The following is a 14,009-nucleotide window of genomic DNA, read 5'->3' as shown; positions in this document are numbered from 1 at the left end:
CCTGGAGATGGAAAATGTTTTTAGATCAGTTAATGAGGGCAATTTCCCACGGCACACTTGACCATCTCCCGCGGCACACTGGTTGAAAAACACTGGACTAGAGAAGCCTTAGATAAACTGTGGGTATTCATGTGTGTGTTTGTGTGTGTGTGTGGGGAGTACTTTTACCTGTTGCTTTGGAGGGACAATCTCTTTTAAAATGAGTGCCTGTGAAGTGACCAGTACGTAAATTCTACAATCATTTTTAGATTTAGATTATCTTAATGTTAAGGTTAAAAATAAACTATTACTGGTTAATGGAGAAGTTGAGTTTTAAAGTGATATAATAACAATGTGAGGACACCAAATAAGAGTTAATTGCTAATTTAAGTTTGGAGGTCAGGTCCTGATTTTTGGAATGAAATTGGAATTTAAATGTTTAAGGACTCTGGCCCACAACGAGTCTCCAAGTGCCAGACTCTTGCTTTTTTTTTAGGTATCCCTTCCCAACCAATGCTCTGTGTTCCACCAATGAGAAGCAGCAAAGAAACACAGGAATAAGACGCAGGACATCAGTCCTCCAGAATTAAAAATGGACACCGCTGGCCCATAGGGAATGCATCATATCAATGAAAAGTCCTGACAAAGATATACAAACAATTCTCTGCCTATCTTTTTTTAAATTAATGAATCTAAAGTGTCATAAATTGATCAGGAAGTCACGATAACACATTCACAAAAATTGCAAAAACGTCTTTTTCCTTTTATCTGTCTCTACATCCATATACCGTTTTCTATAAATGCAGCTTTGTGGATTTTCAGACTTTCCCTTAAGAAAGTAATCCAGAACTGGATTTAAATTCTGAGCACCCACCAAGTTTTCCGCCCAATATTGTGCTCCTTAGTTCACACACAGGCACGCACACGCACAAATGCATGCAGACACTCAAAGTGCTTTCCCAGGTGCAAGTTTCTCCCGAGGGAAGGGCTTTTGTGCACTGTCATCCCAATAAGCTCAGAAAACACTGTTTAATCCTGCAATGATCTATCACCTTTTTTTCGCTTTGTTGATCTCTCCTTTACTCAAAAGCACATATTCTTTATGCACACACCCAGCAAAACTCTAAGGCTGCATTCAAACCAGGCCTGTTTGGTTCAGACCACAGTTTGTCTCTTTGGGAAGTCCACTTCTTTTGAGCAGGTGAAAGGTCATCTGAACTTTGATGTGGACCAAATATTCAAACCCCATTTCCTGAGCATATATAAATAAAACAAGGGTCTTGGTTTCCTCGTAAGTTTACCCTGATGTGGTTCACCTATACTGTAAAAACTGAAAGCTGAAAGTGTGGTAATTTACTAAAAATAGTAAATAATATAAAAGGACTGTCTTACATAGGTTAAAAAATACATTAAAATATCAGCAAATTTTAAAAAATACTAAAATGGGAAAAAAGTTGAGCATTTGTTTAATTATAAATGGTGTGTGGTTATATTTTTACTTTTTCTTTTTGGTTGGCATTGTTATGGGCACAATGCCTCAAAACAAAGAGCGGATGTGGCTGCATTACATATTTAGGTAGTTTAATTTACCTTAATGTCCAGTGTGAAATAAAACACACTAAATAAGGAAATCATTTTTTTATTGTGGTATTGCTCCACTTCATCAAACTGAGCCCACAAGAAAATTCTGCCCTGAAAGCAACTGAATAACAAGAACAGGAACACAGAAAGGACAGATGAGTTTAAAGACATAAACTGAATTGCATCATGCATGTTCAGACAGAAAGATGAGCTGGTTAGGCATAAGCCTTCCAAGTCACATTAGGCATTTACAAACTTTTAATGCTTCAATAGGAATGTAGTTTCAGTTTCATTTTATTTGAAACACAAATTTGAAATTAACACAAAAGTTTAAAAAAGACATAAAACAATACAGTGTGCTTGAAAAGGAGTGGGTTAAAGAGAAATCTTGTCTGCTCCCTCCCCTTTTTACAAAACCTGATGATGTGGATATTCAATACGCTATTTAGGGGCCCCGTATTGCTATTTGCTGATAGGTACAAAACATTCATGGTATAATTCTACATGGCAAATTTGCAAAAGTGACATTTTTTGTTTAATGAATTGTTTCTGGCCTTATACAGTTCTATTAGTGACTTCTTGTAGAAATAGTAGAAATAATGTAGTTAACGCCGCCTGTCTCATTTATTCTTATGGAGCACTCATCCATCTCTTTGCTAAACCCAAACCCAGCTGCAGAAACAGAAGTCTGGTAAAAGGTAAGATTCATAAAATACAAGTTAGTAAATTCCAAAAATTAAAAAATTCTGTTTTTCCATTCATCAAAAAACAAAAAACAAATAATTGTCTGCAAAATTTAGCTTTCCATCCAAATTTGTGACATATTACATGAAAGGGAAAAAAACACAATGTGATCTAACCTCTTTGTTGTGGTTATTTTCCTCTCTGCATAAAAGTGGCCTAGGTCAACTTAGCCACTTTTTGTTACCTAAAAGGCATTTCGTCAAAAGGTAGAGCTTCCTGTCGCGACCCAATCTGTAACGGCTACCCAATCAGTCTGCGCATGCGCAAATATTTGTCATTTACGCGATCGAGTTTTACTGATGTTAATAACAATAATATCCTCTTAAAATGTTTATAACAATTAAAATGTTTATGAGACTAAAAAAAGTTCCCTTTATTGTTAAGAAAAGGAAAGAAAAAGAAATGTTAAGGCTCAGGACTACAAATGTTTTCTTCTTCTTCAGTTATGTTTGATGGCAGTTTACTTCCCAAAGTAAGAGGACACAGCACTACTTATGGCCATTTTATTAACTCCGTTAAGACAGACACATTGTCCGTGACATCTCCTCAGAATAAAATGCGCCCACTTCTCCTCTTTGGCTGTTGTCAACATATAAATAAAATAAATAAATACGATAAATAAAAACAATCAAACAGAAAAAAGAAAAAACTAAATAAAAAAGATGTGGAGTTGGATCTGGAACCCTACAAATAAATCATTAAATTTTGAAATTCTCAATGTTGTACAAGACAAAGGTAAAAACCATCAATAAGCTTTTCATGTTTAATGTTTTGAGTATCTCCAAAGAGTCACAACAAAGTCATTAACCGTCATGTCGGAATCTATTTCCAAATATATAAAAAAACGATATTTTTATGTTTTTTCTGTATGAGGTGATGCTAAATAAAGGGGAGTCCTGGATTAAATGTTACATTGCAAATCATTGACATATTGCGTGAATGAGTTAACATGGCAACTTGGCAGAGGATTTTTGACAGATGCTCTTCTTAAGACAACCTGACTGTGAATTAAACTGGGCTCAAATCCCTGACCTTCTAATTGCACACCCCTTGCAACGGTGCTACGTCAAAGGAGCGGGAACCACCAAAATGGATGAAGTACAAATCTTGGTACTCCAAGAAGGACATCTGAATTTAAAACATCATCTCTGTGCAAATTCTTTTATTGTTGTGATCCTTGTATGAGGGAGCAGCTGAAAGACAAAGAACAAACTGTGTTTGTCCCAAACACAAAATCTTAAGACTATCTGATTCCCATAAATTTAATCAAAATGTATGTAAAAGACAGTATTTTACTGTGGAGTCTGAACTATCCAGCCAACTGTCTGCCCCATCTGTCCGCCTGTCTGACTGCCCAATTTTAGTGTCATTTCTGAACTTATGGAGGACATTTCACTTATACTGGTTAAGTTGAGCATCAGCTGCTAATCTCTTCAAATGTGGGTATTTTCCTTATCTTGATGCTATGATCTTCACAGGATTTTGCAAATTTACTCAGATTCTATGAATAGCACGCACATTTTAAATCAAACTACATACATAAGAACTGACGAGTGGGGATTTACTTGAAATCACAGAGTTCCCAAACCCAATCATTAGGAGAAGCTTCGCGTTTTGAAGGTACGCACGAGGGAGTATGTGTGTGGCCATGTCTATGTGTGTGTAATGAGTGTGTTGTGGGTGGGAAATGGAGCTTGCTTTATGATCCACACACCAGGTGCTATGCCATCCTCTCACTCTTACAACTTCAAGGAAACCACAACAGAAGGGACATGAATAAACATGTACATATCCTACCATTGCCAGCCATTCCTTCCCCTTTTCCCCCCGTCTACCCAGCCTCCTTCTCATTTATCTGCAGGGGCTGAAGACCTGTTTCTGGGTTCCATCTGTCAACAGTTTTATAGGCCAACAATAACAAAATAACTCTCCCGCTGGTCCTCATTTACCTGATGAAATTACCATTTTGCCTTTAAAGAACTATGCGTTCCTGTTAATTTGTCCCAGTTGTTCCTAAATGTTCAGAAAATGGCTCATTCCTGCCCACACAAGAGCGAGCTAGAGTTCAGCTTGGTTCTATTTCACTTTTGATAGATGATTTCTTCCATTGTGTGTCTATGAAGCTGATAACAGAAGTTTGTTAAGAAGCACAGAGATAGAGTCCATGTGCAGCAGGGGTCAGCGCTCAGGTGTTGCCAAGTTAATGACTTCTCTCCTCTCATGTTCAAGTAGTGGAACAACCTTTGACTTCACAGACAGATGATGCTGACAGCTGACTGAAAGAATGCCTCGGTCAGACACCTCCTCTGACCTCTAAGACAAAGTTTACCGATTACTAAAGACACAAGGCAAAATAAAACTTATCGAACTTAAATCATCCCAAAACCCAAACATTACACACATGGTTTAGCAACTGATCATAAGACTGCAGCCTGACAATTATAGGCTAAATTAAAACAGATTTTAGGGAGATTTTGATTAACCAGATGCAAGTTTCATCCCCCTAATTTAATCTTCCAGCAAGTTTTCTAAAGCTTTGTTTTTGACCCTACTTTAAACTGCTTGTCCAAGCATTTCCTTGACTTCTTACTTTTGTGTCAACAAATCAATCAAACAACTAATACTCTATTTTATTAGAATTTGAAAGCATATTTATTTAAAAAGGAGGAAAATAGGTAAATATACATGTAAAATGACCAAAGAAAAGAACGTGTTGCCAAACAAAGAAATCCCTTTTCTTTTTAGTTTTTAATCCTGCTGTCATGATTAGGGTTATTCTAGCCGTAGTTCTGCTTCATGTTTTATTTTTGAAGGTTTCTTCCTGCATGTCTTAGGCTATGTCCGAAATCCCACCCTAACCCCTATATAGTGCACTATGCGTTCGCCATTTTGTAGTGCTTTCCGAATCTACAATTCCCAAATCGAGTGCCCTAGAAATTTCCCATAAGTCTCTGTGAAAAACCAGTTTGCATTGATGCTCACTAGATCAGTGAACATAGACCAGTTTGTGACAATTTTTGCCAAAAAAATGTACTTATATATTTTTTTAAATAAATCATCCCCGTTTTTATCTTCAGAAGACAGTGGACTCATAAATAATCGTTGCAAAACGCTGATATTCATTAGATTTGAATTTCATGAAATCGATGACGTCATGTCTGCTGTACAAAAAAAAAAAAGTAGTAGTGAGGATGGTGTCCGAATTGCTTTTAAAATTCCGTGCGCTATCTAGTGCCGCACTATATCCTTAGGGTGGGAATTCTGACACAAGTTTTGAGTTTTACTTCCCTTGTTCCAATCTCCTCTGATCGTTTACACCTGTGTCTCATCAGTCTGTCAGTATATATGTCTTATCACTGCCTTCCTCTGGTGCTGGTCCATACTGTTTGCTTCCCTTTCTGCCTGTTTACACCGGCATTTTTTTTTTTTTTTTTTTTTTTTTTTTTTTTGGTTTCCCTGCTCGGCCTTATCTGACACCTTTTTTCTTTAAATAAAACATTTATGTTTACTTTAACATTAATGGTATTGAATAAAATCTATTGTCAACCCCCCTACCATAAAAACTAAGATCCATATAAAAGCAGAAAAATAAAAAAAAATGAAAAGATTTTAAAATATATAAGATAACTTTTTAACAGAATTTAAAAGTAATTTTATTTACATAATCATATTTTTGGTCAGAAAAAAAATATTGTGTGGAGCGTCTGCTGTTCATTTTGTGGATTTAACAATATTCAATGATACACTGCAGCTTTAGCTAATGCAGACTGTTTTCTACAAGAGGAAACCTTAATGTAATTTTATATTTTAAAACTTTTTTAAAAAATACTTTTTTAACATAGTACTGTTAATGGGCTCTTGACAGCACTTGAGAAGCACTTGCAAAGTGTTACTACTCAGCACAGATATTACTTCAAGTAATTCATACAGAACATACTGCAAGTCTGTGTGAAGCTTTTGTATCAAAAAGTAAACCTAAGATTATTGCCTTGGAGCAACAACAGTGTGGCAGCTCTTAGAGTAATTTAAAGAAAAAAAGTGTAATTACATAACACAAAATTAACTGAAGAGCTGTAAGAATTTTTACGAAACTTATCTTAAATAAAAGTAAGACAACAGTCATAATTTGACTGAGTGTTAGCAATACAATTGCACAAACACACATTTAAAGTTTGATTTGGGTCCATGGAGAAATGTACAGTTTAGAGCCCAATTTAAAATGTTAAAATGTAAAAAAAGACTCTCCTATCCTTGAAAAATTTGTCCAAAATAAAGCAAGACACTTACTTAAATATTAACAATTCCCAGCTTCTGATGCAACATTTCTGTAACAGATCCAAAACAACAAGAATCTACAAGAAGATCACAAGAAACGTTCTTTCTTTCCATAAATCTAACTTATAAACATATTTTAATTGGAGCATGCTTGCCCTCAGCTCGATTACAACTGTCTCTTTCCCTCCAAACCTCCATTTCTGCATTCACACCGAACTACATTTCTTTTCTTGTTTGTAAAGCGTCAAGGTTTTTTCCTGACACAAAAAGACAAAAGTTAGTCTCAGTAAAGTATCTTCTCTGTACTCACTTTGACTCTTTGGCCCTGAGCTCTGATTTATCTTTCCCTCCAACCCCCATCTCCTGTTCTCTCCGTGAAAAAACGACATTCTTATTTCATTAGAGGGGTTCTAAGAGGCCTAAGGGTAAACAAAATGTCTGTAATCAACAGCAGAACATAAACAGCTCAGAGAACCAATCAGGGAGAAGTATTCTCAAAGATAGAACCGTGGTTAAATAGTTCAAATCCACACCTGGATGTTTAGAAATTCAACTTACCACTTAGTTTTGCCAGGAACTTAAATAGTAGTGTCACAGTGGGCCTCCAGGTTGTCCATAAGAGACACCAATTAATTTCTCTTTTTTTTTATTTTTCTATCTGAGTTGTCATGTTGGTTTGGTCACATTAGCGAGGGATCACTTGGGGACAGGAAATGGGCTTTAGGTTTGGCCATATTGTACTGTAGCTATATATTGCTGAATGGCTTCCATCTGTTCTGCCATAAAAGATGGCTAATATCGGAGAGCTGCACTTAAATAGAGGACTACCAGCATTACAGGAGTGGATAGATGAGTAGCACTGATATCTCTAGCCACAACACCACTTTACACTGAAGGCTAATGCGGTAGGATTATTATATTAGACTGGGATAAGAACTCTTGACACAAATACCACATAAATTCAAATGTCCATTATGATATTACATTGATGGTACTTCACTTGTAGTCTGCTCACCAACACAAGCTTGCATTAACCTTAAATAATACGAGTCAGTAGAGAGCAAAGCTAAACTCTGAAAAGAAATGGCAGGACGAGAAGCAATGGAAAAAGATGGAGGGATGGGAAGAGAGAGAAAGGGGGCAGTGTGGTCTGTTTCATTACAGTGAATCCTGACACTGCTGCATTCTCAGCACACATGGACTGGATTAAGTTAGGTTATGTGGGCTGCTGTAGTGCAGTATAGTTTTGCAGCTCTCTTTTGAACACAGGCACACACGGTCGCAAACGCACACAGAAACATTATAGATGAACACTCAAGAGATTTCCATTTAGACGGAAAAGAAAGCAAACTAATTGCTAATGCACACACTATTGGACTGTAAATTCCTAGAATGAAATTATTGGACTAACAATCAACACACCAAAACAAAATGAAGAAGGGAAAAGATAAACTCAAAATGTGTTCTTTTTCAGCTTTCTATCTTCTAGTACTCCACTACAATGAAAATTGTCTTTTTTTTTTTTTTTAACATGTTCATGTAGCATTCATCTCATAATGGAAATTATGAGTAAAATTGCATTTCTGAGTTTTTCTTTAACAATTCAACAATGTAAAATATTTTTCGTTGACTTGTTCTTACTTTCCTGTTCTTACTTTTGTAAGGACTACAAGCAGAAATTAGAAAAAAATTGCATAACACTGCAAAATACATGTTTTGGTGTTTCAAGATCAATGTTCTTTTGTGCAGTGTCTCCTCTTTAAATACATAATAAATAAATAAACTTTAAAGTCTTATTCGAATCCTTGTGAATCAAAAACTAACTTGGTGTGACGTAGAAGCTACAACGGGAAAACACGAGCTCCCATCCACAACTCAGAGGCGAGTTTCAGATGAACTTCCGCTTCTCCGGTGAAACAATTAGCCAGAAAGTGACACGAGTTTTTTGATTTTGCCAAAAATTAAGCAATTTATAATCATAATTAACACTTTACAATAGATCAAAAGATGATTAGAATGGGACTTTAAATAAAAAAAATGCTCACTTATGAAGAGAGGGCTGTTGTAAAGTGTTACTACTCAAGATGTTGACTTTAATATCCACTATGCAAATGTACCTACAGTAAGATCTCGTCAGTCACAAACTCAGTTGGTGAAAGTATATTAGCAATTTCAAATGATGCAAAAGTCACTAAAACCAACAGATGTAGCTCAAAAAATAAAAACTCAAATTAATGTAATCTGGATCAGTCATGGAAAAAACAAAGGAATGACCCAAAACACCACAGACATCAGAAAATCTTGTGTCCTCCTTGGACAATTTCGATCTGTACTTGTTAGAGGAGAATCTGTGCATGGATCTAATCTGTGCAGAGCTGCTCCACATTGCAGATGTTAGAGAGAACCGCACCCACTGAATTTACACATGCTCCAGAGAAATTGGGGGATTTGGGGAGTTTAGGATTGGCACCGTCGCTTGCTTGATTTTACATTTATAAACATATACAGCAGACAGCAGGGATTAAAGAGCACTCAACAGTAGACTTTATAATAACCAGATTTGCTTTCTTTCCTCTTTCATTTATGGGCCCAGAATGCTTTCAGATCTTCTGCGCTGATGACACTGGCAGGACAGTTGTACCAGTGAGTGCAGGTTGCATGTCTAACAAAGCGGTTACTTGGTCTAAAGCTAGAAAATAACACAAATATTTATTATCTGCCTTGCTTTTGTGTTTTAGAAAGCATTTTATTTTGGTTTAAACAAACACATTTACATTCTCTGTCTTGGTGCTGTTAGCCAAATAATCATAGAGTTTTCTACAAGAAGCCTCGATAGGAGCAGAAGAAACCATCATTGTTGCAAAACTCATTACACATGTGTTTCAGACTGTATTTTTTTTTTTTCTTGGAATATATGTGGGTTTTTCCCCCCCCTCATACTTTCAGCCGTTTGTATCTGTCTCTTCATGTCTTCATGTCATTCCTATTACAGTCTCAAGCAGATTGTGGGCAGTCGTTCAGGGTGGCTAAGTAATGTGCAAGTAATTTCATTCAGAATTATTTACTTATTTAGGATTTTTTTTTTTTATTCATAAATATATACTTATAATAAACCTGTTTTTTGGCCAAATTTTTTATAATATTTTGGTTTTACTTGTTTAATTTACAGGTAGACCCAGAGATAACATTAGTAAGAAGAAAAGGTAGTGTATGGACTGTGGTTAATGTTACGAAAACAAAACAAAAACCACTAACGTATTAGAAGCTTACTTTAAGTGAAAGGGGAAAAAAAGAGAAACATGGCCAGCATAAAGGTGTGTCCAAAGCTGTATTATTCATATCAGGATATATGTATTAAAGTAGTAAAACTATACTTATAAGTATAGTTTTACTAATTTGTTATTTATTTAATAAGTATTACTAAAAAACATTTTAGTAACACATTTCTTTCAAAACTTACAACATCAATACAACATCAAATTAATCAGCTCAGTTAAATCCAATGTTGTTTTTTTTTTGTTTTTTTTATTGAGGGGATGAAGTTTTTATATTTTTTTATTGTACTTGATCAAGTTGGTCTCAACTAATTCTGACTTCAGTGAAATGATTAATAGGTGTAGCTTAATGTTAAATGTATTTATAAATAAACAATTATTTTAAACTCATTTAATGTCTGTCAGTACATTTAGAGACATTTATAAGAATTTTTGAAGTGTCTTCGGTCTCTGATATCGCCAATTATGTCCTGTGTGCAAAATAAACATATTTGCACACAGACAAACACACAATCACACGCACACACAAAATAAGAAAAATAAATGTAAAAAATGTAGGTTTTCTGTTGCAGAGCACACAATACGACCTAACTGTCTCCTCACAGAATCAAAGGTTTTCTTAGATAGAAACTTCTATGAAATAGTGCCGTGTTTAAGGTTTAACCAAGGTGACTTTCAAGCTAGAACTGCCACTGCTGCTCATAAGCTTAAGGAAAACCATAACACTAGCAGTGCAGCTTGCTTTCTAGAAGCCTCTGTTCAGAGGTATTCAGATTCAGCAGGGGGCTTCAATATAAAACCACCAAAACAGAAACTGTTCTTTATAACTCAGAATTCTCCATTTTATGCATTTTCAGAGAAACACACACACACACACACATACACACATACCATGACTGTTCAATGTTATATTGTAATGACTTCTCCACAGAATGGCACACAACAGGGTGGAGCTATGTGGTCAAATTTTACTATGTCTGAAAAGTGCCATGCAGAGACCCAGACTCATCCACCTCTGTTTTTTCTCACTGTGTCGTTTTTATCACCTATGAGTTCTTTTCTGCTTGCCTTAGGGAGCAGAATGTGTACACGTCTAACCACACAGTTACCTATGTAACCATAAAGTTCATGTGCCATATGCTGCGCAACCACCAGAGTCACCTTATGGAAAACTCTCATAAACCTCTGGATTAAATGATACTTTTCAGTCTTCTGAAGTTCACTCATTTGCGTAAAATGGTTTAGATTGTGTTACACTAATCCCTGTCAAAGCTGGGCTTTTTGTGGTATAACCAGAAAAGACTATTAAAATTGATATTTTTTCTTTTAAATACCTTTACATTAGAAACTTACTGTATTCTCGTAGTCCTGCTTTCATTGTAATCACCATCATGCCCAAATTCCTTCTTCATCATCCTGCAAATACAAATTATAACAATCATTATTCAATCAATAACCACAAGCATGCCCATTTGGGGCATTTTATCCAAAAAAAACTTTTTGTGGCAGGACAGATTTCATAAAAGAGGTGAGAACTATAAGGTGTAGCCATCACAAAAAAGCTCAGTTGTAGCAATAAAAAAATGCTCAAGGCCCAATCCATCAAATCCTCTTGATTCTCAGTTTACCAAGTCTGTCACTGATCATAACAGTTAACCTTCTGCCTTCTGCCTCAGGTAAATAATGTAATTAGTGCTATTTTATGAAAAAGTCTGGTATGGCACCGCAGAATATTTTTCTGTTTAATTATATGGAAATTAAGAAATGCTTTACTGAACAACAGAATGTGTTTTTTTTTCCTTTACATATCCTACATTTGATTTGAAATGCAAACAAAAAGGTTGTTGCATCTGAAAAAAATAGATAAATAAAGTTGTCAATCAGTTAAAACCTGGACCAACATTTACTGAATTTCCCAAGCTGGGATCAATAAAGTATCTTTATCTTATCTACTGGATGACTGATTACTACATCTTCATATTGTTTAATGCTGTTATTCCAAACTGTAAAATGAGCTTAGCTGCTGGGTTATGAACCAGGCCACAGTGAAGAGATTTGTGTTGTGATTGAGTATAAGGAACATTGAACATATTGGTTTGGTAGTTAAAGATAACACTTAGCAGGAACTATAAGTTAATGTGTTAGCAATAACAATTGGTTAAGGAGACAAAGAACAATTTCCTCTGTCTGATTTCTGTGGCGGCTGGCAAACAATGCTGTGGTCAAATTTTTCCAGACAACTCAAAAGGGTTGCCTATCAGGACTGTAACTATGCAATCAGCTGCACTGACAGAAAACCAAAAAAGGGATTGCACTAACGAGCTTTAAATTTGGTAAATGAACAATCCCAGGTGTGGTATAATTTAAATTATTAGTTTGGTGACTCATTAAGAACAGAAAAGGAGGAAGTTATTATAACTAAAAACACTGACAGAGGGTTGTTCTCATACAAATAAGGCTTGGAATTAAGGGAAAGTATTTATACTTATTACACACTCATTACACACACAACGCCCCTAATCTATCTATCTATCTATCTATCTATCTATCTATCTATCTATCTATCTATCTATCTATCTATCTATCTATCTATCTATCTATCTATCTATCTATCTATCTATCTATCTATCTATCTATCTATCTATCTATCTATCTATCTATCTATCTATCTATCTATCTATCTATCTATCTATCTATCTATCATTCACCAAGTAACTGTGTTTGGTGAGCACGTGCATTCAAAATTTTTAATAGTCTATTTTTTTTTTAAACTCAACAGCCTGAAACACCAGAAGGGACCAGCCAAACCAACACTTAAGACAAGCTGGGAACTAAAGACATTTTCAGTTATGCTCTTTGTGTGAGGGTTTTAGTGTTTTCAGCATTGTGGTAAGGTCAGGATTATCAACTGTGTTAATGCCTGCCTCACCTTTTCTAATATGAAATACCAGTGGCTCTGTTATTTCTTTCACTGGCTCTATGTTGTAGTATGTCAGCTGCTTCTTCCTTGTGGTGTTGGAATGAGTTCAGGGGTTGACAAACGAAGCCCAGAGATACACATTGCTGTCATTCCACCGTGTACTTAAGGCTCAGGTGCTGAAAGTGGTTCGTCATGCAACCACTTAAAGTTTTAACCAAGTTTACAAAGCATGGTGGTCTGTTCCACAGTGGACTCTTAAAATAAGTCATTTAAAAGCAGGAGAAGTTGCAACGGCATTCTATGCCTGATGTAATGATGCCAACTGAGAGCCAACAAAAAACAAAAATACAGATGAAGAATGATCTGCTTTTCATTGAACAGCAAAAAATACAGTTTTAGAGAATTTGTTGATTTTTTTAATAATATATTTTCCACTGTAATGACTTGTTTTACAGTTACTACAATAACAAGAAAAACGGCAACACATATTTATCTCATTTTAGTTTTTCATTATAATGGAGAAATGTCTGTATTCCAGTAAACTTGTTTAGATCATAAAAGATAACAATCAAGGGCACTTCACAGCACTGCAATGCTTTCATATTGGAGACTAGAAATTTCCAAATGTAGAAAGAAGTAATGTCCTGCTCTGAACGTTTCTATCTCAACTTCACAATTTTTTGCAATGTTTTTCTAATTGAACTGTACATACTTATCCGGATTAACAGAAAGAAATATTTACTAAATAAAATATGTTGAAATAATTTTGGTTTACATATTTGCTAGTTGCAGAAAGGAACTTGAGTAGGCTGTCCAGCATAACCATGCACTAGTCATAGAAGTTACAAAAGTGTGTGATTACCTCTTCTAATCTTTTAGCATTAATTGTCTAAAATGGTTCCCTCTTGAAAACATCAGTATCACACACTAGCCATGACAAGAATCCACGTGTCACCGAACTTCAAAAGGTGAACTTTGTCAGAAGATCTGATGCATTTTCATGATTTTTCCTAATGTAACACAATTTTGCACATATTTTAACTTTTGATACTTGATCAGTTTTTGCTATGAAGACTTTTTAAAACAGTGTTATGTCTATTATACTGATATTGTATTATTTTTATTAATCATATACATGACCTTTAGAACAGAGCCCCTTCCAAATAATTTGAAGTAGTTAGAAGTTTAACAATTCATATTCACAACTAATTTAATAATATTATGATTTGTAGCTG

General features: G+C 35.3%; 1 protein-coding gene across 3 annotated transcripts in view; it reads right to left on the bottom strand.

Annotated features, from left to right (window-relative positions):
* Positions 1–14,009, bottom strand: part of LOC101160317 (ERC protein 2) — a 179,778-nt gene that overhangs the window by 33,050 nt on the left and 132,719 nt on the right. For all 3 annotated transcript variants that reach the window (XM_078950583.1, XM_078950584.1, XM_078950585.1), the window contains one exon: positions 11,208–11,270. In XM_078950583.1, coding sequence (XP_078806709.1) covers positions 11,244–11,270 — 27 coding nt within the window. In that variant the 3' untranslated portion in view covers positions 11,208–11,243. The remainder of the gene's footprint in view (positions 1–11,207; positions 11,271–14,009) is intronic.

This window comes from Oryzias latipes, chromosome 7 (assembly GCF_053564925.1).
Source record: "Oryzias latipes strain Hd-rR chromosome 7, Olatipes_Hd-rR_3.1".
NCBI classification, from domain to species: Eukaryota; Metazoa; Chordata; class Actinopteri; order Beloniformes; family Adrianichthyidae; genus Oryzias; species Oryzias latipes.
The sequence above is the reverse complement of the archived record's forward strand: the minus strand, read 5'-3'. Positions and strand labels throughout refer to the sequence as shown.